The following is a 25,198-nucleotide window of genomic DNA, read 5'->3' as shown; positions in this document are numbered from 1 at the left end:
TGAATTAGATTAAACCCTCCCAAAGAGCATTAGCAAATTTCCCCCCCCCCCCCCAGGATATTGGTACCCCTCTGGTCCAGGTGTAGACCATCCCGTATGTAGAGGTCCCACCGACCCCAGAATAAGCCCCAGTTATCCAGGTATCTGAAACCCTCCCTCCTGCACCATCCCAAAGCCACATGTTCAACTGCTCTCTTTCCCTATTCCTCATCTCGCTAGCACTTGGCATGGGTAACAACCCAGAGATAATAACTCTGTTTGTTCTAGCTCTAAGTTTCCACCCTAGCTCCTGAATTCCTGCCTTACATCCCTATCCCTTTTCCTTTCCCTTTTCCTACCTATGTCGTTGGTGCCTATGTGGACCACGACTTGGGGCTGCTCCTCCTCCCCCTTAAGGATCCCAAAAACACGATCCGAGACATCACGGACCCTGGCACCTGGGAGGCAACACACCAAGCGCGAGTCTCTCTCATTCCCACAGAATCGCCTATCTATCCTCCTAACTATGGAGTCTCCAATGACTAATGCTCTACTCCTCTCCCCCCCTTCCCTTCTGAGCAACAGGGACAGACTCTGTGCCAGAGACCTGTATCCCATGGCTTACCCCTGGTAAGTTGTCCTCCCCACCAGTATCCAAAGCGGTATACTTGTTACTAAGGGGAACGACCACAGGGGATCCCTGTACTAACGGCTTCCTCCCAGCCACTCTCACCATCACCCATCTATCTTGATTTTCGGAGTAACTACATCCCTGAAGCTACTATCTATAACCACCTCTGCCTCCTGAATGATCCAAAGTTCATCCAGCTCCAGGTCCAGTTCCCTCACGCGGTTTCTGAGGAGCTGGGGATGGGCGCACTTCCCACAGGTGAAATCAGCAGGGACTCTGACGGCGTCCCTCACCTCAAACATTCTGCAGGAGGAACATTGCACTGCCTTCCCTGCCATCCCCTCTAGATAAAACAAGAAAAAGAAAGGAAGAGTTTACCTGATATTCACTCAACCCATTAGGTTAGAGGAGGTGGAAGGGTGGGGGACACTACAAGTGTAGTGTCTCAGATTTATCAACCGCCCAACTTATGTACAGGCACTACACACCTTCCCAGAAATCCCGACTACCAACTTCCGGTTTCCTGCTGCTCTGAAACAAAAAAACAACTCCAAAAAAAAAAGTTAGTTAAAAAACAAAGGCCGCTTATCCAGAAAGGTAAGTTTTTAAAGCGGGAAACTTACCTTCCCGACAGACCCCTGGTTACTGCTCTCACTGCTGCTGCTCAACAACTGAATGCCGCTTCTCCTGAAAGGTAAGTTTTTTATGCAGGAAACTTACCTTCCCGACAGACCCCTGGTTATTGCTCTCGCTGCTACCGCTCAACAACTGAAAATAAATTAATTAGAAGTTTTTGGGAAGGTAATGTACTTAAGTATGTTTTCAGAGTCTGATGAATAATGACTATCCATCTTCTGCTCGCTTCATTCCTCCATTCTGGAAGTGAATTTTAGTGAAACCTTTACACAAAATAGGCTTAAAAGTGGATAAATCCCCAGCAGCTGGTTTAGCACAGTGGGCTGAGACAGCTGGCTTGTAATGCAGAACAAAACCAGCAGCGCGGGTTCAATTCCCGTTCCAGCCTCCCCGAACAGGCACCAGAATGTGGTGACTCGGGGCTTTTCACTGTAACTTCATTGAAGCCTACTTGTGACAATAAGCAATTATTAATATTAGGCTTCATAGATCTGCTGACAAGATCTCAATGTTTTATTGTTTTCTACTCTTCCTACCCACGTCCCTCAGTTCAATATTTTTAGGCGTCCAAGCAAAGAAGGTGTTAATTCTCAAAACAATTACACTCATGCACTGTCTGAAAGGTTAACTAATCAGTGTCTAAAGGTACAACAATTTTACTTGTTCTCATTCAACACATTTAAAAATTGGGTAAAATACAGTAAAATACACAATGTTGTGTGCTTGACTTCAAAATTGTGAATGTGAGTCTATTATATTTGGGAACTTTGCTGTATAAATATTTATAAGTAAAGATTCAGCCCAGTATCTTATTTCAGATACATATTCATTCAGAAAGCCAAGCCGGTATTCATTCGCCTCATGTTGATAGCCGAAATGTATTTCAACCCTGTTAGCATTGACTGAACTATTTTTGTTTTTATATGTTACGTTCTGGATTTCATAAAGCATTTAAATTCCATTTCTAGATAAAGTAATTGGGATGGTATCTCGTACTTTGAGAAAGAAAGGACTACACTTTTCTGGCATTTATACAGCTATGAGGCCTAGTGTGGTGAGTAATAACATAGAAACAAAGCGTCGGAGTTCCAATTATGGCTGGAAATTCCTTCATGTGGAGCATTAACCCATTAGCCATTCATATGTTAATATAAGCAGTTTGAACACTTTAGTTTCTAGAAATGTGTGGACGAGAGATGTCTAGTGTCTCTAAACCGACATTTTGTATCTAGATAATTTTATCTTCTCCCAATCTTGAAACTCCTTGGCATCCCATTTAAGACTGCAGGCATTCTCAGACATATTACATAATATTGAAAAAACTGATTAACTAATAGTTTGAAAGTACAAAACTATAAGCAGTAATAGTAAACTTATCTAAGCACTTATTATGTTACACGGAAAGAGTAGGACCCATTCGGGACCTCAGTGACAATCTGCGTGTGCAGCCAAAAGACGTAGGTGAGGTGTTAAATAAGTTTTTGCATCTGTTTCACTATGGTTCACATTAGAGAGGGGGACTGTGATATAACTGAACAGATTAGTATTGGGAGAGAGGAGGTATTGATGGGGTTAGTGGGCTAAAAGTGGATAAATCCCCAGACCCAGATGAGATGAATCCCAGGCTACTGTGGGAGGCAAGGGAAGATATTGCCTCAGGAGTTCTGCCGCCAATTTTCAAATCCTCTCTGGCCACATGGCCACAGGAGAGGGGATGGAGGATTGGAGGACAGCTAATCTGGTATAATTATTCAAGAAGGGAGGTAGGGAAAAATATGGTAATTACAGGCCAGTGAGTGTAACTTCAGTGGTAGCAAAGTTATCTGAAAATATTTTGAGGGACAGCATTAATCTCCAGTTGGACAGGGAAGGATTAATCAGAGATAGTCAACATGGTTTTGTCAGGGGGACACCATGTAAAACAAACTTGATTGAATTTTTCTAGGAGGTGACTCAGTGTGTAGATGAGGACAGTGCAGTTGAGGTAGTCTACATGGACTTCTGTAAGGCTTTTGACAAGGTTCCGCATGGGAGACTGATCAAGACGGTCCAGGACAATTTGGGATCCATGGGATCCAGGGCAATTTGACAAATTGGATCCAAAATAGGCTTACTGGCAGGAGGCTGAGGGTGATGGTCGAAGATTGTTTTGTGACTGGGAGCCTGTGTCCTGTGGTACCACAGGGATCGGTTTGGGTTCCTTGCTGTTTATAGTGTACATTAGTGACTTAGATGTGGAAGTAGGAGATATGATCAGTAAGTTCACAGGTAGTGTGGTAAATCGTGAGGAAGAAAGTTTTAGATTACAGGACAACATACATGGGCTGGTCAGATGGAAAAGATAGTGGCAAATGGAATTTAACCTTGTAAAGTGTGAAGTGATCTCTTTTGGGAAGACTAACCAGGCAAGGGAATGTAGAGCGACAGTAGGAAATAGGAGGCCCAGAGGGACCTTGGGGTGCATGTCCAAAGATCCCTGAGGGCAGCAGGAAAGGTAGATAAGGTGGTTAAGGAGGCATATGGGATACTTGCCTTCACAATATAAGAGCAGCAAGATTATGATGGAGCTGTATAAGATGCTCATTAGGCCATAGTTGGAGTACTGTGTGCAATTCTGATTGCACTAGAAAGGGTGCAGAGGAGATTCACCAGGATGTTGAGAGTCTATGAAGAGAGGCTGGCTAGGCTGGGATTATTTTCCTTAGAGCAGAGAAAGGGGGAACCTAGTTGACATGTACAAAATTACGAGGGACATAGATAGGGTAGATAGGAAAGATCTTTTCCATGAGTGGAGGGGTCAATACTCAGTGGGAATAGATTTAATGTAATGGGTCAGATACGTAGAAGGGATTTGAGGAAAGATATTTTCACTCAGAGGGTGGTGAGGATCTGGCAGACAGGGCGGTAGAGATGGGAATCCTTACAACATTTAAGAAACATTTAGCACACAAGGCTATGGACCAAGTGCTGGAAAATGGGATTAGAATAGATAAGTGCTTGAACCATGGGACCATAGGGCCTCTATTTGTGCTGCAGGGATTTGGTACAGTGGGAATCTGTCTGCTACGTTTTTCTCAAACTACAATTTAGATTAGCCATTGATTTCTGACTTAGAATTTTAAACTGCAAGTTAGTTATGGAGAATTTACCTAGCAGTGGCAGTTATCTGTCAACCAACTTAAAGTGAATTGGTGTTAATCGCTGTAGCGGGGAGCTGACTTAGCAGTTGAAACTTAGGCAATAGTCATCTGCCCTCTCTAAAATTAGACAGGTTTTACTATCGCACAGAATGGGAGCAGGCCTGAGTGTGACAAATATAAGAGCTAACAGGAATTCTGTGCGGATGAGAAAGGGAGTGCTGCAATTTATCTATTTCTTTCAGGTGAATGTTCCATTCCAAGCCTTAATTAGATGAGCATGCATGTGATAGTTTGATGATATTTTAAGACTTTGGGGCTGAGTTAATGGCCTCGTCGCGCCCGACTTGGTGCAATGATGGGGCTGTTAAATTGCGCAAGCTGAGTTCGTCGGTTCAGGAAGTGAAGTAAGTGAGGCCTCAGCGAGGCGTTCCCAACCGAGGCTATAAAAACCCAACAAAGTCCTACTAGAAAGCGGGGTCAGTCTCGGCACTGCAGGCTCCAAGAAAGACTCCGCTATACGCTCCCAAAACGGGACTCTCTTTTGTGCGTTAAATCATGCCCATTATCTCTCTAAATTTGGGGAACAGTTTAAACAGATACTGGGGAGATATTGTATTAATTTCATAGTTAATTAGTTAAACTACTTCGTATAACTACAGACTACAGTTGAATGGTATTTTTAAACTTAAAACCTAATTAGTTAAGTTAAACACAATGAAGATGGCGTGGCAGATGACATGTTGCAGCCGTTAGCATGTGGAAGCTGATGGACACCTTCCAGACTCAAAACGTTAGCCCCCTTTTGTCTCCACAGGTGCTGTCAGACCTGCTGAGATTGTCCAGTATTTTCTGTTTTGGTTTCAGATTCCATCATCTACTTTTAATCACATCTGTGGTCACTGTCTGCAGCTCCAGGAACATTGGCTCCGGGTTGATGATCCTGAGTCCGAGCTTTGAGCACTGTGGTGAATCAGGGAGGGAGAAAATAACCTGGATGCTTTGTTACCGGAGGCGGTCACACCTGTTAAGCAAGGCATTTCAGATTTCATGCTCAGGTTCAAGATGGTATGACTCTGAGTAAGGCAGGTATCGGGATACAGGAGGTGGCAATTGAGGAGCCTCAGCCCTTGCAATTGTCCAACACATTTGTGTGGACAATAACAGGGACTGCAGGGTGGGTGAGTAAACTGACCACAGCACCACGGTGTAGGGAGGCATTCAATTGGGGAAAGTAAAAAGGAACATAGTTTTGGTCGGGAGCAACCCAGTTACTGGGTGAATACTGTTTTCAGCAGCCAATGGGGTCAGTCTGTGTTAATATCTGTGTTGCCTGCCTAGTGTAGTGCCAGGGTTAAGGACATCTTGTCAGGGTTAAAGGGGAACTTGGCGAGGGGAAGGATCCAGTTGTCATGGCCCAATATGGGTAAACATGATATAGTGAGAATTAAGAAAGAAGTTCTGCTGAGGGAGTACGTGCAGATAGGAATTAAATTAAACAGCAGAACCACAAAGGTGGTAATCTTTGGATTACGACTGTGGCGCTAACAATTGCACACAAAGACGAGAGACATATACAATCGAGGCTTTATTGCTGTGTGATGCTCTTCCTCTGGCTGCAACTGTGGAATAGGATCTCAGTGACTCACACGCATATTTATACACAAGCTCCCTGTGGGCGGAGCTAGCCAGCAGGGGCTTACCGGAGGAACCTGTATTACAGGTACAGCCATACATCCCCCTACTGCAAGTACGCATATCTACAGTGGTTATCGCCATATTCACCCCCTGTAAAAAATGAGTCCGGCAGGGGTGACATGTAACTCTAATACAAAGGATGATATATTTACAAAAGGGTTCAAACAAAGAAAACCAAGAGTCCATCGGTTAGCAGGTTACAGGTTGAACCGAATCGGCGGTCGAACGTTCCACTGTGATCGGCGTAGCTGTGGTGGCGACGTCGGCCCAGGCGGTGATGGCAACGATGTTGCAGGTGCTGGCGGTATTGGTGCTGGCTGCTGGCGGGATGACTCCGAGAGCAAGCCGAAATCTTCCGTGTCCTCCAGTGTGGGCAGGGGGACGAGGAATGGACCTGGTGGGGATGAATACGGGGGCGCCGGGGAAAAGGAGGGTGGCGCAGGGGGGAAAGGGGCGTGGGCATGGGATCGGCACCTGAGGGAGCCAGGTCCCGGAGCGGGTCTGTGTCCTGGCGGCCGTCGGGGAACTCCACGTAGGCATACTGAGGGTTGGCGTGGAGAAGGCGTACTTTGTCCACCAGTGGTTCCGCCTTGTGGTGCCGGACATGCCTACGGAGAAGGACTGGGTCCTGAGTCGTGAGCCAAGTCGGGAGCGACACCCCGGATGTAGACTTCCTAGGGAAGGCAAAAACACGTTCATTGGGTGTACTGTTAGTTGCGGTGCACAGTAGTGACCGAACGGAATGGAGCGCGTCAGGGAGGACCTGCTGCCAGCGAGCGACTGGGAGGTTCCTGGACCGTAGGGCCAGCTGGACGGCCCTCCATACCGTCCCGTTCTCCCTCTCTACCTGCCCGTTTCCCCGGGGGTTGTAGCTGGTTGTCCTGCTGAAGGCGATACCCCTGCTGAGCAGGAAATGACGCAGCTCATTACTCATGAACGAGGATCCCCTGTCACTGTGGATGTAGTCGGGGAAACCGAACAGAGCGAAAATGGAATCCAGGGCCTTGATGACGGTGGCAGACGTCATATCCGGGCATGGGATGGCGAAGGGGAACCGAGAAAATTCATCGACCACACTAAGGATGTACGTGTTGCGTTCGGTGGAGGGGAGGGGCCCTTTGAAGTCCACGCTGAGGCGTTCAAAGGGGCAGAATGCTTTCACCAGGCGCGCGCGATCTGGCCGGTAGAAGTGCGGTTTGCACTCGGCACAGACCTGGCAGTCTCTGGTGACTGTCCGTACTTCCTCAAAGGAGTAGGACAGATTGCGGGGTTTGACTAGGTGGTACAACCGAGTGACCCCCGGATGGCAAAGGCTCTCGTGCAAGGCACGGAGCTGGTTCACTTGTGCGCTGGCACATGTACCTCGGGAAAGGGCGTCTGGGGGTTCGTTGAGCTTGCCGGGGCGATACAAGATCTCATAATTGTAGGTGGAGAGCTCGATTCTCCACCGCAAGATTTTGTCATTCTTGATCTTGCCCCGCTGCGTGTTGTTGAACATGAAGGCTACCGACCGTTGGTCAGTGAGGAGAGTGAATCTCCTGCCGGCCAGGTAATGCCTCCAGTGCCGCACCGCTTCAACGATTGCCTGGGCCTCCTTTTCAACAGAGGAATGTCGAATTTCGGAGGTGTGGAGGGTACGTGAAAAGAATGCCACGGTTCTGCCTGCCTGATTCAGCGTGGCGGCAAGGGCGACATCTGAAGCGTCGCTTTCTACTTGAAAAGGCAGTGTCTCATCTACTGCGTGCATCCCGGCCTTGGCTATGTCAGATCGAATGCGGGCGATGGCCTGTTGTGTCTTGGCCGTGAGGGGAAAATGTGTGGACTGGATAAGTGGGCGGGCCTTGTCCGCCTATTGTGGGACCCACTGGGTGTAATAAGAAAAGAACCCTAGGAAACGTTTGAGGGCCTTGGGGCAGTGGGGGAGTGGAAGCTCCATGAGGGGGCGCATGCGGTCGGGGTCGGGCCCCAGTAGTCCGTTTTGGACTACGTAACCGAGGATGGCTAAGCGGTCTGTGCGGAACACGCACTTCTCCTTGTTGTACGTGAGATTAAGGAGAGATGCGGTGTGGAGGAATTTAGAAAGGTTGGCATCATGGTCCTGCTGGTCATGGCCACAGATGGTGACATTGTCGAGGTACGGGAAGGTGGCCTGCAGTCCATACCGGTCAACCATTCGGTCCATTTCTCGTTGAAATACCGAGACTCCATTTGTGACGCCGAAGGGAACCCTAAGAAATTGGTACTGACGACTGTCTGCCTCGAAGGCAGTGTAGGGACGGTCCGATTTACGGATGGGGAGCTGGTGGTAGGCGGATTTCAGGTCAATAGTAGAGAAGACCCAGTACTGTGCAATCTGATTGACCATATCAGAAATGCGGGGGAGAGGGTACGCGTCGAGCTGCGTGTACCGGTTGATGGTCTGGCTGTAGTCCACGACCATCCTGTGCTTCTCCCCGGTCTTAACCACTACCACCTGGGCTCTCCAAGGACTGTTGCTGGCCTCGATGATACCCTCCCGAAGCAGCCGCTGGACTTCGGACCTGATGAAGGCCTTTTCCTGCGTGCTGTACCGTCTACTCCTGGTGGCGACGGGCTTGCAAACTGCGGTCAGATTGGCAAAGAGGGAGGGAGGCTCGACCTTGAGGGCCGCGAGGCCGCAAACCGCGAGGGGATGTAGGGGTCCGCCGAATTTGAGGGTGAGGCTCTGGAGATTGCATTGGAAATCCAGGCCTAGTAAGAGTGACGCGCAGACGTTGGGGAGAATGTACAGACGGAAACGGTCGAATTCCATGCCCTGTACAGTAAGTTTAACCAGGCAGGAACCAGGCAGGAACCGGAGGCGAGAGCGATCTGCCGGTTGGCGGGACGGACCGCAAGGGAATAGAGCCTTACCGTGTCTGGGTGGACGAAGCTCTCGGTGCTCCCGGAGTCGATGAAGGAGGAGGTCACGTGGCCGTTGACCAGCACCGTTGTGGAAGAGGGTGCCAGGCTGTGAGGACACGACTGGTTGAGCGTAACGGAGGCGAGTAGCGGGCGATCGGCAGTCGAGTCTGATGAGTCCGACGAGGAGCGGTAGCGACCCGTGGCCCTGTCCCGGGAGGACAAAATGGCGGCATCTGGAGTACCTGTGTGGGAGAAGATGGGGGCAGACAAAATGGTGGCACCCATGGAGCGCACGTTGTGAGGTCGGGACAAGATGGCGGCGCCCATGGAACGCACATGACGGTGGGGGATGAAGATGGCGGCGCCCATGGAGCACACGTGGCCGGGGCGGCGAAAGATGGCGGCGCCCACTGATCGCACGTGGGGCCGGGGGAAGCGGACGGCAGGGCCCATTGTGTGATCAGCTGAGGCGAGGGGGGGAACGGGGGGCGCGATAGCGGCAACCGTCCGGGACTGACACACCGCTGCAAAGTGGCCTTTCCTGCCACAGGCTTTGCAGGTCACGGTGCGTGCTGGGCAGAGTTGGTGGGGGTGCTTCTGCTGACCGCAGAAGTAACAGCGGGGACCCCCAGGGAGCGCGGTGAGGCGAGCAGCGCAGGCGTAGTGCGCGGGGGCGGCTGCTGGGCGGGCCGGTTTCGGGGTCCACGAGGGGTAGGAAGGGTGGGCCTGGGGGGCCGTTTGTGGGTTCCACGAGGGGTAGGACGGGTGGGCCGAGTGGCTAGCGGAGTAAGATCGCGCACTACAGGAGGCGGCCATCATGGAAAGCGCCAGAGTCTTTGTGGCCGCGAGGTCGAGGGCGGCCACTTCCAGCGGTCGTGCCGGATGGTGTCCGATGCAATGCCTGTAACAAAGGCATCGCGCATAAGTAAGTCAGAGTGTTCCGTGGCTGTGAGGGCCCGGCAGTCGCAGTCTCGTACTAGAGGTATAAGGGCCCTCCAGAAGTCCTCAATCGACTCACCCAGCTGCTGGACGCGAGTAGAGAGTAGATGTCTCGCAAACGGGGTGTTCGTCGACTGTGCATAGTTCTCCTTGAGCAGTTCCATAGCTCTGTAGCTCTGGTGTAGTCAGGCGCATCTCGAATTAGGGGAAAGACACTGGAGCTAGGTCTTGAGTACAGGAGTTGTTTTTTTTTGAGCCTCCGTCGGGGGAGGGTCCGCTGAAGAGATGTAGGCCTCGAAGACTGCAAGCCAGTGAACAAAGTATTTCCTGGCGTGAGGCGACTGTGGATCCAGCTGCAGATGGTCAGGCTTGATCCTGATGTCACTGGTGTACGGAAAATCACACAGCAATAAATTGTGGCGCTAACAATTGCACACAAAGATGAGAAACATGTACAATCGAGGCTTTATTGCTGTGTGATGCTATTCCTCCGGCTGCAACTATAGAATAGGATCTCAGTGACTCACATGCATATTTATACACAAGCTCCCTGTGGGCGGAGCTAGCTGGCAGGGGCTTACCGGAGGAACCTGTATTACAGGTACAGCCGTACATCCCCCTACTGCAAGTACGCATAACTACAGTGGTTATCACCACAACAACCCGAGTCACGAACAAATTGGCAAAGGATAAATAAGGTTAGAGAGCTGAAATTGTGGTTTAAAGATCGGCGTGGGAGGAATGGATTTTGATTCAAAGGGTGCTGGCACTGGCAATGGGAAAAGAGGGTGCCACATCATTGGGGTGGCCTCCACCTAAACCCACTGGGACCGGTGGCAATTTGTATAACTAGGGCTGCAGAGAGGGTTTCAAACTAAGTAGAGAAAGTAGAGGGCAGGAGGTGGGGGCGGGGTGGGGGCGAGGTGTGGGTAGTCATGTGAGGAGAGATTTAGAAAGTTATGGACAAAGAATAAGGCAATAGTGCAGGGCAACAATGAGGGTCATGATAAGCAGAGCGTGCCAGGAAGGTACAGAGTGTAAATATTTAAGACTGCACCAATAAATAAAGTCAGAGTAGGGAGAAATTGTCTGGAGACAGAATGATCAGGCTTCTCATCTGGAATACATGCAGAATTCCTTCCAAGGTAAATGAAACGGCAGCACAAATAAAAATAAATGAGTATTCAATATTGAGTTGGACAGATTTTTTATCAACAAGGGAATTAAGGGTTATGGGACACAGTCCAGAAAATGGAGTTATTGGCACAGTCTAATCTTCTGTGATCTTATCGAATGGTAGAACAGGATCGTTAGGTCAAATTGCCTTCACCTGCTTCTATTTCCTGTCATCTTATTATCATTTTCAACTGTATCCTTCTGAAGCAGTAGATAGGGTCTACCTTTTCTACCTGAATTAATGCCAAAAAAACCTGCCTCTCGATCATGTCCTTTCAAAGCTGAGGAGGCCAAATTTTTCACGCTTCTTTCTAACCCAGTCCACCAACCCTGGGAATCTGCCTCACAGCTGGTCATTGCATTATCCATATCTTTTGAATTCAAAATTATTTTTGTTTGTTATCAGTGCCAAATAGCATTCTGTTTCCATTACAATCTATCGCGCAAGCTTTGGAGCCCTTTACGAATGCTTTTTTGGGCCTGCATTATATTTTTTACCCATCAGTAAAAATGCTGCAGCTAGAACTTAACATGTTGTACAAATGTGGATCAGACATCCCACTCAAAAGATAATCACTCCTTTGCCATCTGTGATCAGCATTCATCCTGGTCTTGGTTTCTGATTTACAGTTTGAAATCATGATTAATTACTGCTCCATAGTGGGCAAAATGACAGCTGATGATCATTGGTGTTGGCCGTATTCCAGCTTCCAATCTGACAGGTGTCCAACAGACTAACTTGCACCTTTAGAAAAAAACACACAAAAGGGGAGAAATTAAAATTCAACATCTGTTTTAGAAATCTGGGCGGCACGGTGTCACAGTGGTCAGCACTGTTTGATTCTGACCCAGGGTCACTGTCTGTCTGGACGTCCTCCCCGTGTCAGCGTGGGTTTCCTCCGGGTGCTCCGGTTTCCTTCCACAGTCCAAAGATGTACAGGTTAGGTGGATTGGCCCTTAGAGTTCTAAGATGTGCAGGTTAGGTGGGGTCACGTGTATAGGTTGTAGGAGCGGGCCTAGGTGGGGTGTCTTCCCGAGGGTCAGTGCAGATTTGATGGGCCGGATGGACTCTTTCTGCAATGTTGGGATTCTATGGATTCTGTGACAGATTAAGATCCACAATCTTGGGCTGAATCTTCCAAGGAGTCAGAGCTCCGTATTTCTGGCCTCAACCTCCAAACTGAGCCTCTTCAGAAATGGAAACGGGGACTCCCTCAAAGGAGTTACTAGCCCCTTTTGCCCACCAATAGCTCATGTAGTTAAAGCTACTGAGCTGTTCACCATTCCCCCATCTTTGCCTGCAGACCAAGGAATTGCGGCTTGAGGCCCTAAAGTGGGGAAGGTGGTGGGCCAGCCACCTGCTTTATTTCATGTACCACACCCCCTTCAAATAAGCCAGGAAAGTGGCCACAAACTTCATCCCGTGGACCATGAAGCAAACCTATGCACGATGGCAATGATAGCTTATTTAGCCAAAGTAAGGATCCAGATATCAATGGCTGGTACACGGGAGAGTGAGTCATTTGTTAGAGTCATTTGTTACTGTTTGTCATCAAATTGCTTTATCAGACATGATCTCTTTACTCTTTCAGGTTATTAGAAAGTCTAATGATGGAATGTTTCAAACTGGACGGAGATTAATGACCACAGATTCAATAAGCCCTGTTCCATACTCACCCCTGAATGTGACTAATGGCACAAACATATGCATTCTCTTTCATGCTACCAGTCTGCTGCTAACAGCCAACGGAACATTAATCAACTTGACTAATGAAACTTTTATTTCCAATTCCGTGGACTCCAGTGGCTCCATATGTTCAACCACTAATACCACGTAAGTTGAAGAAATGGCAGTACTAAAGTTAAACATAGTTTCTTCAGTCTGAGCTGCTGAATTTTTTTTCCCCAATGTAAGGCCATATGCATGTTTGGAAACATGTTCCTGATTAACTTGGTAATGATCTGAAGCTTATTTTTACCTGCATGGATATAGATTTGTAGCAGCTTATGACTTAAAAGAATGAGTGGGGATGAGAGAAGATTTCATTTCTTATTCATTTTAAATTGCACCTCATATTTTTGGTAATATCTCTAAGGTATGCTGTTCCCCTACACATCGACCTCATGTTGTAACGTAGAATCTTTTATGACACAGATGGAGGCCATTTAGGCTATTCTGGCTCTCTGTGCAACTATCGGCTGGGATTCTCCATTATGGAGTCTGAGTTCTCTCATCAGCAGAGAATGAGACTGGTCTTCTCTGGTGCTAGGAATGGTGCCCAGGTGTGAGTCACAGTCCTTATCCATGCAAATGTATGCATGGTGGAGACCATGTTAGATTTCATTCAAATTCTGGTATCGGCCGGCTATTTTGAGTGCGTGGCCCAATCCCAGCATCCAGCAGCGGGATCCCCCCCAACCGCACATCACGAACCCCGCTCCCTCCCCCACTGACAAGAAGAGCACACCTATCCCTTATCTGGGAGGGCACTCACTTCCCTCACCATGGAAATTATGGGTCACCCTCCCACCACACATGCATTAGGGTGACCCCCCCCCCCCCCCCCCCCCCCGCACACACGATTCCCCCAGTCTCAGCCCTGTCTCAGCCACCTCAGCAGCCCCACAGCACCCGGTCACCCCATCCATCAACAATCCCTTCAACCGCCCCTTCAGCCACCCACCAGCCACCTTCTTCAGACCCCACTATCAGCATTGCCAATGGCTCACTGCCCCCTTACAGCCTGACAGTGAAGCCCATCCCGGTGCAGTGGACCCCAAAAGGGGTCAGTCCATAGGTAATGTGCCCCTCTGCTGCTGCCAGTCTGCAGAGGGAAGGTTCCTAAGGGTCCTGGGGGTTGGGTGGGCTTAGGCTGTGGGTGAGGGGTTCACTCTGGGCTTCCCCCATCCCAGGATGGTGGCCTGTGTCTGGTCTGCCCCTTCCAGCACTGGACAACCTGACGATCACCCTAGCCTGTGATTGACAGCTTAATGGTTTCAGAGCAGAAAGCACTTAGCTGCCTTGATGTGGTCAGGTGCTGTCATATCAAAGCATTGTGGTTAGGATCAATGGAGGGTACTTGAGATGCAGTCAAGCTTGCAGGGGAAGATAAACAAATCCCCTCAGACGCTGTGTGGGGACCAATAAAATCATCAATCACTGGCTAGTGAAATGTATTACTCTGTGAATTTGAATGGATGCTGAGCATTTCAATGGGTGTCAGAGGATTGAAGCTTGTTTGAGTGTTGTGACCTTTTGAGGTAACCTCTGATTTTTGTAACAGCTGCTGTTTTAAAGGCATTTGTCTGAAAGCGCAGATGTTAGGAAAGGGAAAGTGTTCTTGCATTGATTTATCACTGATCTACCTGGACTGCTCATCAGCTGTCAGGCAGAGCAAGGTGAGGAGACCATTTTGGAGTTTAAAATGACCAAAATGATGAGGTTGAGCAGAGAGCTGCCTGAGATCACCATGTCAAGGGCGATGTTCAGGTTGCCCAGGGATGGAAGGGACAGACCAGGCATGGGACCTCCATGCCAGTGGGGGTTCCCCGGATCAATCCCACATCCCCAGCTCGATCCCACCCAATCCCCAAGAGTCTTGGGGGACCCACCCTCTGCAGCCTGGCAGCAGCAGCGTGGCACATTACCTGATGGACTGACCCCTCTTGACCCTCCTCAGGGTCCACCTCGCCAGGGCTGCGCTTGGCCATACTTACACAAAAGCCAGCCCAGTGAACTTCCTGCTGTGGGGGTCAGAGCAACACGTGGGTGTGGTGATATGCCTATAAGCAATTTGTAGATAGCTGGTGGAGCGATCTCCAACCAGCAGGTGGTGGTACAGATCCATCATGCAGTCTTGAGACAGTGATCATGTGACCAGGCACTCAGCTATAAGTGGGGGCACGACCAGCGATCCCCAGATGGTTATAAGATTTACATGAGTACAGTTGTGCATGGGGCAGTTCTGGGGATATAACTAAACTCCATGATAACTTTCTCTGTGTCAGATCGTCATCTTACCACGTGTGATTTAATAAGCATCCTGGTTTGGACATGTTACAAGTCGTTTCCTTGCTAGACATTGAATACCAAACACAACAGCAAGGGGAGGTTGGTGGAGGGAGAATCTGGCTTTCAGCATGTTAATTGCAAGCTAATGCATGCTGATCATTATTTTGTATTTTCCCACCAGTGTGGGGCTAATAGCCCACTATGGCCTGTGGCAAGGGAATGAAGAATGGGAATGGGTCTGACGCCTGGCGTGATCCTGTTTTCTGCAAACGCTCCATTCTCTGCCCGATCTGAATTTCCAATCACAGTGGGCGGGAATGGAGAATCCCAGCTGATGGCCGATGCCCAAAATGTTAAATCTGTGCTCCCCCCACTCCTCCATGTCCTTGTATCACCAGCTAATGGAACATATTTTTCTTGTCCTCTTATACAAACCTGTCATAATCTTTGCCAGCTCTATCAGATCTCCCCTCAATCTCCTTTGATCCAAGCTGAACCATCCCAGCTTCTCAAACCTAACTTTATGGCTAAAACCCCACCTGGAACCATTCCAGCAATCACTGTGGTCAAAATCCAACTCACTGATTGTGTACATACATAGATACATAGAAGATAGGAGCAGGAGGAGGCCTTTTGGCCCTTCGAGTAGCTCCGCCATTTGTCACGATCATAGTTGATCATCCAACTCAATAGCCTAATCCTGCTTTCTCCCCATAGACTTTGATCCCATTCTCCCCATGTGCTATATCCAGCCGCCTCTTGAATATATCCAATGTTTTAGCATCAACTACTTCCTGTGGTAATGAATTCCACAGGCTCACCACTCTTTGGGTGAAGAAATGTCTCCTTATATCTGTCCGAAATGGTTTACCCTGAATTCTCAGGCTGTGACTCCTGGTTCTGGACACACCCATCATTGGAAACATCTTCCCTGCGTCTACCCTCTCTAGTACTGTTAGAATTGTGTAAGTCTCTATGAGATCCCCCCGTCATTCTTCTGAAATCCTGCGAGAACAATCCCAACCTAGTCAATCTCTCCTCATATGACAGTCCTGCCATCCCTGGACTCAGTCTGGTAAACCTTCGCTGCACTCCCTCAAGAGCAAGAACATCCCTCCTGTATAATTGCAACAACACATCCCTGCTTCTATACTCAAAACCTCTCGCAATGAAGGCCAACATACCATTTGCCTTCTTTACTGCCTGCTGCACCTACATGCTTACCTTCAGCGACTGATGCAGAAGGACACCAGGTCCCGCTGCACACTCCCCTCTCCCAATTTACAACCATTCAGGTAGTAATCTGCCTTCCTGTTTTTACTTCCAAAGTGAGTAACCTCACACTTATAGGGTATTTGTGATGGAAATCAACATAGGGGTCATGTCACCAGCAAATGATAATGTGTAATCGATGAAATGCAATTGTTATTCACTTTTGGATAGATAGTACACACCTCGCACAGACTCTGAACATCTGGGGAATCAGACATCAAGGTCTGGCTGACCTTGCTGAATAGTGTGAGGGCAGTTCACTATATACTCGACTGTCCCACTGAGAGTATTGCAAAGCGAAATACTACTGAATAGATGCCAGTGGCACTCAAAAGATCACTGATCGTCCTTAACATTATGCTGCACCAAAGTGGGAGGAACTGACCTAATTTGTTGAATGAGTTTGGAAGTCCAGTTGAAATATATCCGAGAGAAAGGATTATTTTGTGGTTGAGGGTTCCGCTGCAACAAAGACTAGCATCAGAGCAGCAGGAATTAACATTTGAATACTGGACGGGATTATCCGGTCTGCTAGTCTCGGGTTTCTCAGCAGTGCGCCATTCGCTGGCAGCGAGATTCTATACTCCCGTCATTTGTCAATGGGATTTTACATTAAAACCATCCCACACTGCCAGGAAACCCGTGGGCTGGAATACTCTGCCGGTGGGAAAATTAATCGCAATAACCAAAGAATTCCAGCCTAAATTCAGAATCTGGGAGTAAACCAGGAACACATATAGAAGTCATAGAATCCCCACAATGCAGTTTGAGGCCATTTGGCCCTTTGAGTTTTCACCAACCCTATAAAAGCTCACTCTCCCTGCAAATTGAGCTCCACATTTTTGGAGACTATTGTGTAATTTAACTAACCTGGACATCTTTGCACTGTGGGAAGAAACCCACACGGAAATGGGGAGAACATGCAAACTCCACACAGGCAGTCACCCAAGGTCGGGATTGAATCCGGGTTCCTGGTGCTGTGAGGTAGCAGCGCTAATCATTGTGTTATCGTGCTGCCCTGAATATCTGGTATGCACAAGGTTGGTGAGGTAAGTGTAGTATGCGCATTGTCTTTTTAATGTTGAACCACAATGCGACTGAACTGAACTTTACTCTGAATTTGGTGCATAATATCACAGCTGACCATAGAGCGCACTTTGCTAGCTTTCTCTTTTTTGAAATGCCCAAGAATGTTTATGTTCTTCTCGGGCACTGTGTAATGTTACCAATGTCATTGTTGTGATTTCTCAGGCCTGAACTGAAGTATAAGCCTAGATTTTATGTTCTCCAGTCCTGAAGTGAGGCTTGGACACATATAGCTATTATCAAATATTACTTTTCAATAATATTTTTATTCCCATTTCCCAAATTTCTGATTTTATAAGTCATTAGCCAGTCTAGACGTATCCAAACTGTGCTAATATTGTGCTTTCAAATTTGGGCTCAGATTTTTGAACTTCAGTTTTAAAACTTGCTTTGACAAAGACACCTCATATTTTTATGTACCTTACTTTAGGTTATCCCTCAAGTATGCACTACAAAAAAATCCAATAATCCGTGTTAACACTCTGGAAATAAGGTAAGCCTAGCTGCCATTTCTGATTAGATGACAGGGATTTGCTTTCATGCAATCAAAAGGTTTTCAAAATCTCTTAAATATAATAATAATTTTTAAACTAGGCCGACACCAGTCCTAAAGTGGTGTCTGGCTCCTGACATTAATGCGTCCTGCTCCCCTGGTTCGATGGCAGCTTCTGGTGAAGCTGGGTTGCCGGGGAGCTGGGCAGCAAAGAGCAGGCTGTGGAGGAGTGTAGGCCCTGAAGATGGTGGAACAGGTTTCAACAGGAGAGCACTATGGAGCATGCTGATTGCACCAATAAAAATCTCTAAGTGGGAGAGATGGTCTGAATGTCAATTCTGAGGAGCAAGCAGAAGACATGGGCCAAACTAATCAAAATTCTCATCCATCTGGCACTGAGTAGTAACTTTTTTGTGGAGGCCTTTGAGAGGATTAGGTAATTGATCAAGTGATCTAACTAGAAACAGTTGGGAGAAGAATGTGGCTAGAAACCTCTGGAACTAGAGGTGGGAGAAGGAACAACTTTGAGTAGCAAGGCTGGAGCTGGAGCCAATACCCACAACCTAAATTATACCTCTTGCAGTAGGAAGGTGGGCAAGCTAGAAAAGGATGGCACTGAATCGTGTGACACTGCAGTGCCCACAGCAGCGACTCTCAAATAACAGGAACTAATGTCCAGAGCAGAAAGAGCTATAGGGCACACTTTTTTAAAAAGATGATATTTTCTCATGGAGATGATAGACGATTATTTGATATTGTCTGGCACTGCAGCACGGTCACTGAGAGGATGTGCATTTACAAGTTGATCATTTTACAGGGCCCTTCCAATTATAAATGTGGACATAGAAATTTATAGTGTAGGACATGACCATGAATTATATTTAGATGTTTAATATATTACTTGCTGATCTCCCATGTTATTCATAGATCATAAAGACTAAGGGTGGGATTCTCCCTCCACGCCAGCCTGGCAACCAGAAAATCCCGCCCGAGGTCAATGGACTTTTCCATTGTTCGCGACTCGCCTGTGACAGGCGGGGCGGAAGAATCCAGCCCTAAATGAGATCATTAAGTATGATGGGATTGAAGGGCAAGAAATAATGGAACCAAAACTTGCAAACACAATTCTGTCCCAATTTTGAAGTAATTTATTTTGACCCTAATTTTATATAATATTTGTGTTTCGTATTATTACTATTCAATGCCACAGAGTTGTACATAGTAAATCAATGAATGCGGTCCTTTCTGAACTATTGCTTGTGCCTTTTTGCTGCTATTTCTCTGCCTTTCCTCTGCTCCTCACCCATGGCCATTTCTTATCTGCTAATTTCTTCTCTGTTTTCATTGTCATTTGAAGAAAAATTGTCAAGAGGGGCCTAAAATTCCAACGTTGAATCTGTCACATGAACAAGATATTTTGGGGGATCATATTACAGAAAAACAGAATTATAGAATCATACAGCCCATCAAGCCTGCATCGAGAAAAAAAGCTACTCTAAACTATAATAATCCCACTTCCCAGCACTCGGCCCGTAGCCTTGAATGTTATGACATTTCAAGTGCTTTTTGAAGGTTGGGAGGTTTCCTGCCTCAACTACCTTCCCAGGCAGTGCATTCCAGATTCCCATCACCATCTGTGCGAAAATACTTTTCCTCAAATCTTCTCTGAACTTCCTGTCTTTCACCTAAACATTATGCCTCCTTGCTATTGACTCTTCAACTTTGAACAAATAATTTACCAAGTAATAAGACTTTGCGGAAATAAAACCCTTTTGTTTTCTTTCAAAGGTTTTTAATGAGGAACAAGTTCTACGCCGGATCAGCTCGAAACTGGTTCAGGTTGGATTTTGTTGAAATTGTGCAGGACGAGCAAAATGTTGCAATGTTTAATGTGTCCGGAATCTCAGCACCTCAGGAGTATTCCTTCCACTGTCAGTTAGTGGGGACCAGTAGGCTTTACGGTGCAACATTTATTCCTGCTAACAAGGCAGCTGAAGCCTGGACCATCACCATTTCTGAATTTCAGGTAAATAGGTGATACTCAACAAATTTATTACTAACAAATGCAGTTGTTGATTTAATGCTCGATGTGAGAAATGCGAAAATAGTTACCTTCTAACAAACCTTACATCATTCATATAAATAAAAGCAAAATACTGCAGGTGTCGGAAATCTGAAATAAAAAATGCTGGAAAAAGCCAACAGTTCTGTCTATGGAAGAAAACTCTGCTTCAGAACTTGAAATATTCATACCTCTCTAAAGCAAAGTAACAAATTGATCTAGAATCATAATAATTTAAATTATCAGCATATTAAGTCTTATGTATTTGGAATCTCTGGCTTGTGAGACTGTCACTTCAATGGGTTATGAGCAATTTTTCACACCTCTGTTAGAAATCATGCTTGGCTCTTTTTCCTTTGTCTCTGTTTAATTATTTTCTGCGCAATTGTCCTGAGATGTATCGTGCACTAATTGGGTCGAGAGAATCTTTTTTTTGAATGTGGTGACGCTGGACAGAAATATCTGTTTAGTAAGCGAACCTACCTATCGGGCAGATGTGGTAGCAATTTTAGCGAAATGAATGGACTTTCAAGATCTGAAGCATATGGGCGATGTCCAGGATTTGATTTCAATACTTAATGATTTTACGGATTCTCTACAGTTGATAAGTGCTACTCCTCTGACCCATCAAATCAATGCCTCTTTTCATTGGTTCCCATCTCCTGGAAATCAGACTTGTGAAGCTCCACAACAAATCTGGGAGGGTTGGCAACTCAGTTCTTCATGCAATTGCCATGTTTGGACCCAGGGCAGATTTACCAACGCCAGGGGCATTGTATTTTCCTTCTGCAGAGGCTGAGTGGTTTTGCTTATTGACATAGAAACATGACTAAGCCATTTAGCTCCATAAATCTGTTCCACCATTCAATGATGTGGAGATGCCGGTGTTGGACTGGGGTGAGCACAGTAAGAAATCTTACAACACCAGGTTAAAGTCCAACAGGTTTGTTTCAAACATTAGCTTTCGGAGCACTGCTCCTTCCTCAGGTGAATGAAGAGGTATGTTCCAGAAACATATATATAGACAAATTCAAAGATGCCAGACAATGGGGCCATGGTTGATGTGCAATCTAACTCAACATACCCACCTTTGCCCATATGATTTGGTACCCTTGGCTAACAAAAGACTATCTATCTCAGTTTTAAAATTAACAATTGATTTAGCCAATTTTGTGACCAGAACTAAAATTGAGACCTGATGGTCAAGTCCCACAGCACAAATGGTATATATTCGGCATTGCCAACAGTTTCAGTTGGAGACACTAAATGGAATCTTAGTTCCACAATAGTTTGCTGTGTTGGGTGAGTTGCCTTGGAAGACACTCTGTCATTAGGCAGCATGAGAGGGAAATAATGAACGGGTTGCATCTCTGCCATGAAATGATCTCATCGGGTTTCAGAGTTTTCCTTTTGTTACCTGAGAAACTGTAAACAAGTTGCTCTCAACAATGAACCTTTAAACTACCTTCAACAAAAGGTGCAGTAAGGCACCTACTAGTGCATTGCTGACACTTCCACACCATGTTGTGAACAGAGGCTGTCATTACACAGTCCCATGTAGAGTAGAAAATGGCAGAATGTGCTTCCTAATACATGAGTGAGGCACATCTCACTGGCATATAGCTGCATTTGGTTTCTGCCACTTAAGATGAATTGAAGAAGTAACTCTTTAATTATAGACAGTGGTCTTTATGTAGCACATCTCACAACCTTGGGATGTCCCAAAGCATTTCACAGTTAAGAAAGTACTCTTTGAAATATATGACACTGTTGTATTGATGGAAATGAGGCAGCCAATTTGTTCACAGCAAGGTCCCACTAACAGCAATGATACAAATAATGATCTGTTTCTTTTAGTCGCATTGTTTGAGGGAAAAGTGTTGGTCATGGAAACCAGGACAATGGAAAAACTCTCCCATTGTTCTTCGAATAGTGCCAGATGATCTTTTCGGCCTACCTGAGAGAGCAATTGAGCCTCAATTTAGCATCCCATTGGAAAACTGACACCTTCAACAGAGCAGGCCAGCCTCCATGCTACATTGAAGAATCCGCTTCAATTATGTACTGAAGTGAGTCTTGTACCTACAACGGTCTGACTCCGTTTCGATTGAATTAAAGCTGATGTCAAAATTGAATGGTGATTTTGGGGTTGGTGTACCAAAAATCTTGGAAACGCAAGTTCTGGAAATACTGAGCAGGTCAGGCAGGATCTGTAGAAGGTGAAACAGGGTCAACATTTCATGTCGATGGAAATGTTAACCTCGGTTCTCTTTCCATAATTGCAGCCTGACCTGCTCAGTATTTCCAACATTTTATACTTTTATTTCAGATTTCCACCACCTGCAGTACTTTGCTGTTTTATAGTTTTTTGTTTGTGTCCAATTTTAAAATGCATCTGGTGGTGAAAGCCTAAAGTTTGTTATGGAAATATCTTAGGTGAAGCCTATTCTAGATCAAGCTTCCAAGACAATGGAACGATTTACAAGGTGTGTTGCATTGATCTGCACAGAAGCCAAATAAATCCTTTGTGATCTAAACGTGGTCTTGACTAAAGTACTGATCGGTGCTTCAAATGTTCTTGTTTTTATATCTTTCTTTTCTCCTCAACAGATTCAGGGTTTCAATGTGGAGAACAATCTATTTGCTTATGCAAGTGACTGCACCTCTTTCTTCACTCGTGCAATCTGGATGGCCCTGGTAACATCGCTGGTTCTTTTGTACATCCTTACCTATGGCATTCACATGATCATGCAGTTGACAACTAATGACCGTTTTGATGATCCCAAAGGCCAGGCTCTAACAGTCCCCCAGACTGACTGAGTTTGTGATCTAAGCTGAATCCACCACATGTCCTTTAATAGTTTTTCTCATTACTTCAATCAAGTTTACGCAACATATTATTTTACAGATTTTACCATTCACAGAATGATGAAGCTAGTTATAATTTCGGAGCATTGGATTCAGCCTGAACATTTGTTTATACTGGAACCTCAAGGGAAAATTGACCAGAGGAAAATACACTCAAATTGCTCAATCATTACAGTTTTCAAACAATCAAAGAGTAAGATTGTGAAAGGCCATAGTCTGTTCACTGGTGTAGTGGGAATGTTTGACAGAGAAAGACAATTTGGATGTAAGAAAGAAAAGATGGAGGATAAAATCACATGAACAAATGCTAGTGAAATGCAGTTGTTGAAGCTAATTTGGGTCTGCCTTAAGGAAAAGAGCCTGAAGTCTTATCTTGTTCCATCTGTACATAGGGGATTTCCCAATTCTCTTCCCGCACCTATGGGTGTACTAAGGCAGACTTTCATTAGTTTCCATGGCTAATAATTCCATGACAGATCGCTAGTCTGTTGCTAGGGCTTTATAGGTTGAGGGGGGCCACTCCACATCAAGAGTGGCTGACCAGGAGTCTTGTTCTTGTCGCCAGTCATTGGCATGTTTGGAAGGATTTGCAGGTTGATGCACAACCAGTTTGACTGTGTTATGAACTGTGTTTCCTTGGCCATCCTGGGATGGGGCTCGAGCTTCTGGCTCAGAGACAGGGATGCTACCACTGTGCCACAAGCCTTCCGTACATAGGGATAGAGACAACAAATTCCAAACAAAAAAACCATGTGGAACAACTGACCAATACTCGCGGCATGATGGATTGTTTTATATACACCACCAATTACTCTGCATTTTGGTGATACAAGTTAAATTAACTTAAATTCAAACTAGCCATGATGATGGTATAAGAGATGGCCCAAAGTCAGGGGAAACTCCTTTTTATGAAAGAAAATTGAAGTATAACATTTCAAAGTAAGAACCCAGATTGAGAGTGGATTAATTTATTAAATAAATTCTAGTGGAACCATCAATCAATCTTCCATGTGCCAATTGGACAATTGATTCACTTGCATCACTGTGTTACTGCTATCTTCGCACCCTTGGGATTTGGGTTCACATCCATTACAAACAGGTGAAATTAATATTTCATTCCACAATGGTCTTAAGCGCCATCGAATGTTTCTTGATGACCAGCAAATAAAACATGTCACCAATAGATAATATTTAACAGCCCAAGGTGACTCTGAATGATTTATTTTAACATATTTTGCACAGGTTTTAAAATGACAATGTAGATTTAGTTGGAGCACTGCCTGGCAAATTATTTTTCTTTAACTTTGCTCAGGAAGAAAAGCATCATTGGGTGCAACCTCTGATTACAATCCAGTATCACATTGTGTGCAAAACTAATCTGTTCCAGATTTGAATTGTAGAGGGTCACTAATTCTAAAAGTGAATGCAGAGCTTCCAAGGCCACTTTGCAACACTGTCAATGCACAAATGGAACATTTGCCTGTCTGTTTATTCTTTGGTAGTGACGTTAACAAAATAATCTGTGCAAACGCATCACATTCATGTCTCCATTTGTCAATCTGACTGCAAAATTAGACACAGAATAATCTCAACATGATTTTTCTCAGGTCACAATTTAGCAATAAAGAGTGTAAGAGTTAGTCGCTCCATGACTTCATTTTTCTGCTTCATTGCGATATTTTTAATTTACAGGAGAATGGAGGAAAATGATAAAAGCTAGTGTCTGTTTGCAATTCTTGTATAAATGTAACTCATAGATTGTAGAGCTTTGATGAGCTGCCTCCATGGTCACAACACAATAAAAAATAGACCATACCAAGTTTCACGTTGTTCTGTCTATATCTCAAACCAATTTTGAAAGACGTTTGTCCCTCTGAGTTCTACTCATTATTTTTGCAAGTAGTAAGCTGGGAGTGTGTCCACAAACTAGTATGTCCTGACTATGGAACTTTTGTTGCGCAAGACCATTAAAGTTCAATGTTGGTGCAAGCTTAATTGTTTCTGTAGGGAAATTAAAATGGGTAGTTATGGAATCAGGAGCTGCAACATACTTGGAATGTCATGATTGTGTGATCCTCCGTAAGACACTTCGACTTTATGGGGCAGCATGGCAGCACAGTGGTTAGCACTGTGGCTTCACTGCGCCGGGGTCCCAGATTCAATTCCCTGCTGGGTCGCTGTCTGTGCGGAGACAGCACGTTCTCCCCGTGTCTGCGTGGGTTTCCACCGGGTGCTCCGGTTTCCTCCCACAGTCCAAGGACGTGCAGGTTAGGTGGATTGGCCATGCTAAAGTTGCCCTTAGTGTCCAGAACTCCTAGGAGGGTTA

At 46.0% G+C, this 25,198-nt stretch overlaps 1 protein-coding gene across 1 annotated transcript in view; it reads left to right on the top strand.

The window, feature by feature from the left end:
- The window catches only part of LOC119955207 (V-type proton ATPase subunit S1-like), a 61,539-nt gene extending 36,845 nt beyond the window's left edge, over positions 1-24,694 (top strand). Inside the window, exons 6-10 of the mRNA XM_038781217.1 lie at positions 2,215-2,300; positions 12,672-12,913; positions 17,880-17,942; positions 19,731-19,968; positions 22,615-24,694. Of these exons, the coding sequence (XP_038637145.1) occupies positions 2,215-2,300; positions 12,672-12,913; positions 17,880-17,942; positions 19,731-19,968; positions 22,615-22,824 (839 nt within the window). The 3' untranslated portion in view covers positions 22,825-24,694. The remainder of the gene's footprint in view (positions 1-2,214; positions 2,301-12,671; positions 12,914-17,879; positions 17,943-19,730; positions 19,969-22,614) is intronic.
- Positions 24,695-25,198: the final 504 nt, after the last annotated feature.

The sequence above is a fragment of the Scyliorhinus canicula genome, chromosome 20, assembly GCF_902713615.1.
Source record: "Scyliorhinus canicula chromosome 20, sScyCan1.1, whole genome shotgun sequence".
Classification (NCBI taxonomy): Eukaryota; Metazoa; Chordata; class Chondrichthyes; order Carcharhiniformes; family Scyliorhinidae; genus Scyliorhinus; species Scyliorhinus canicula.
This window is presented reverse-complemented; position numbering and strand designations above follow the sequence as displayed.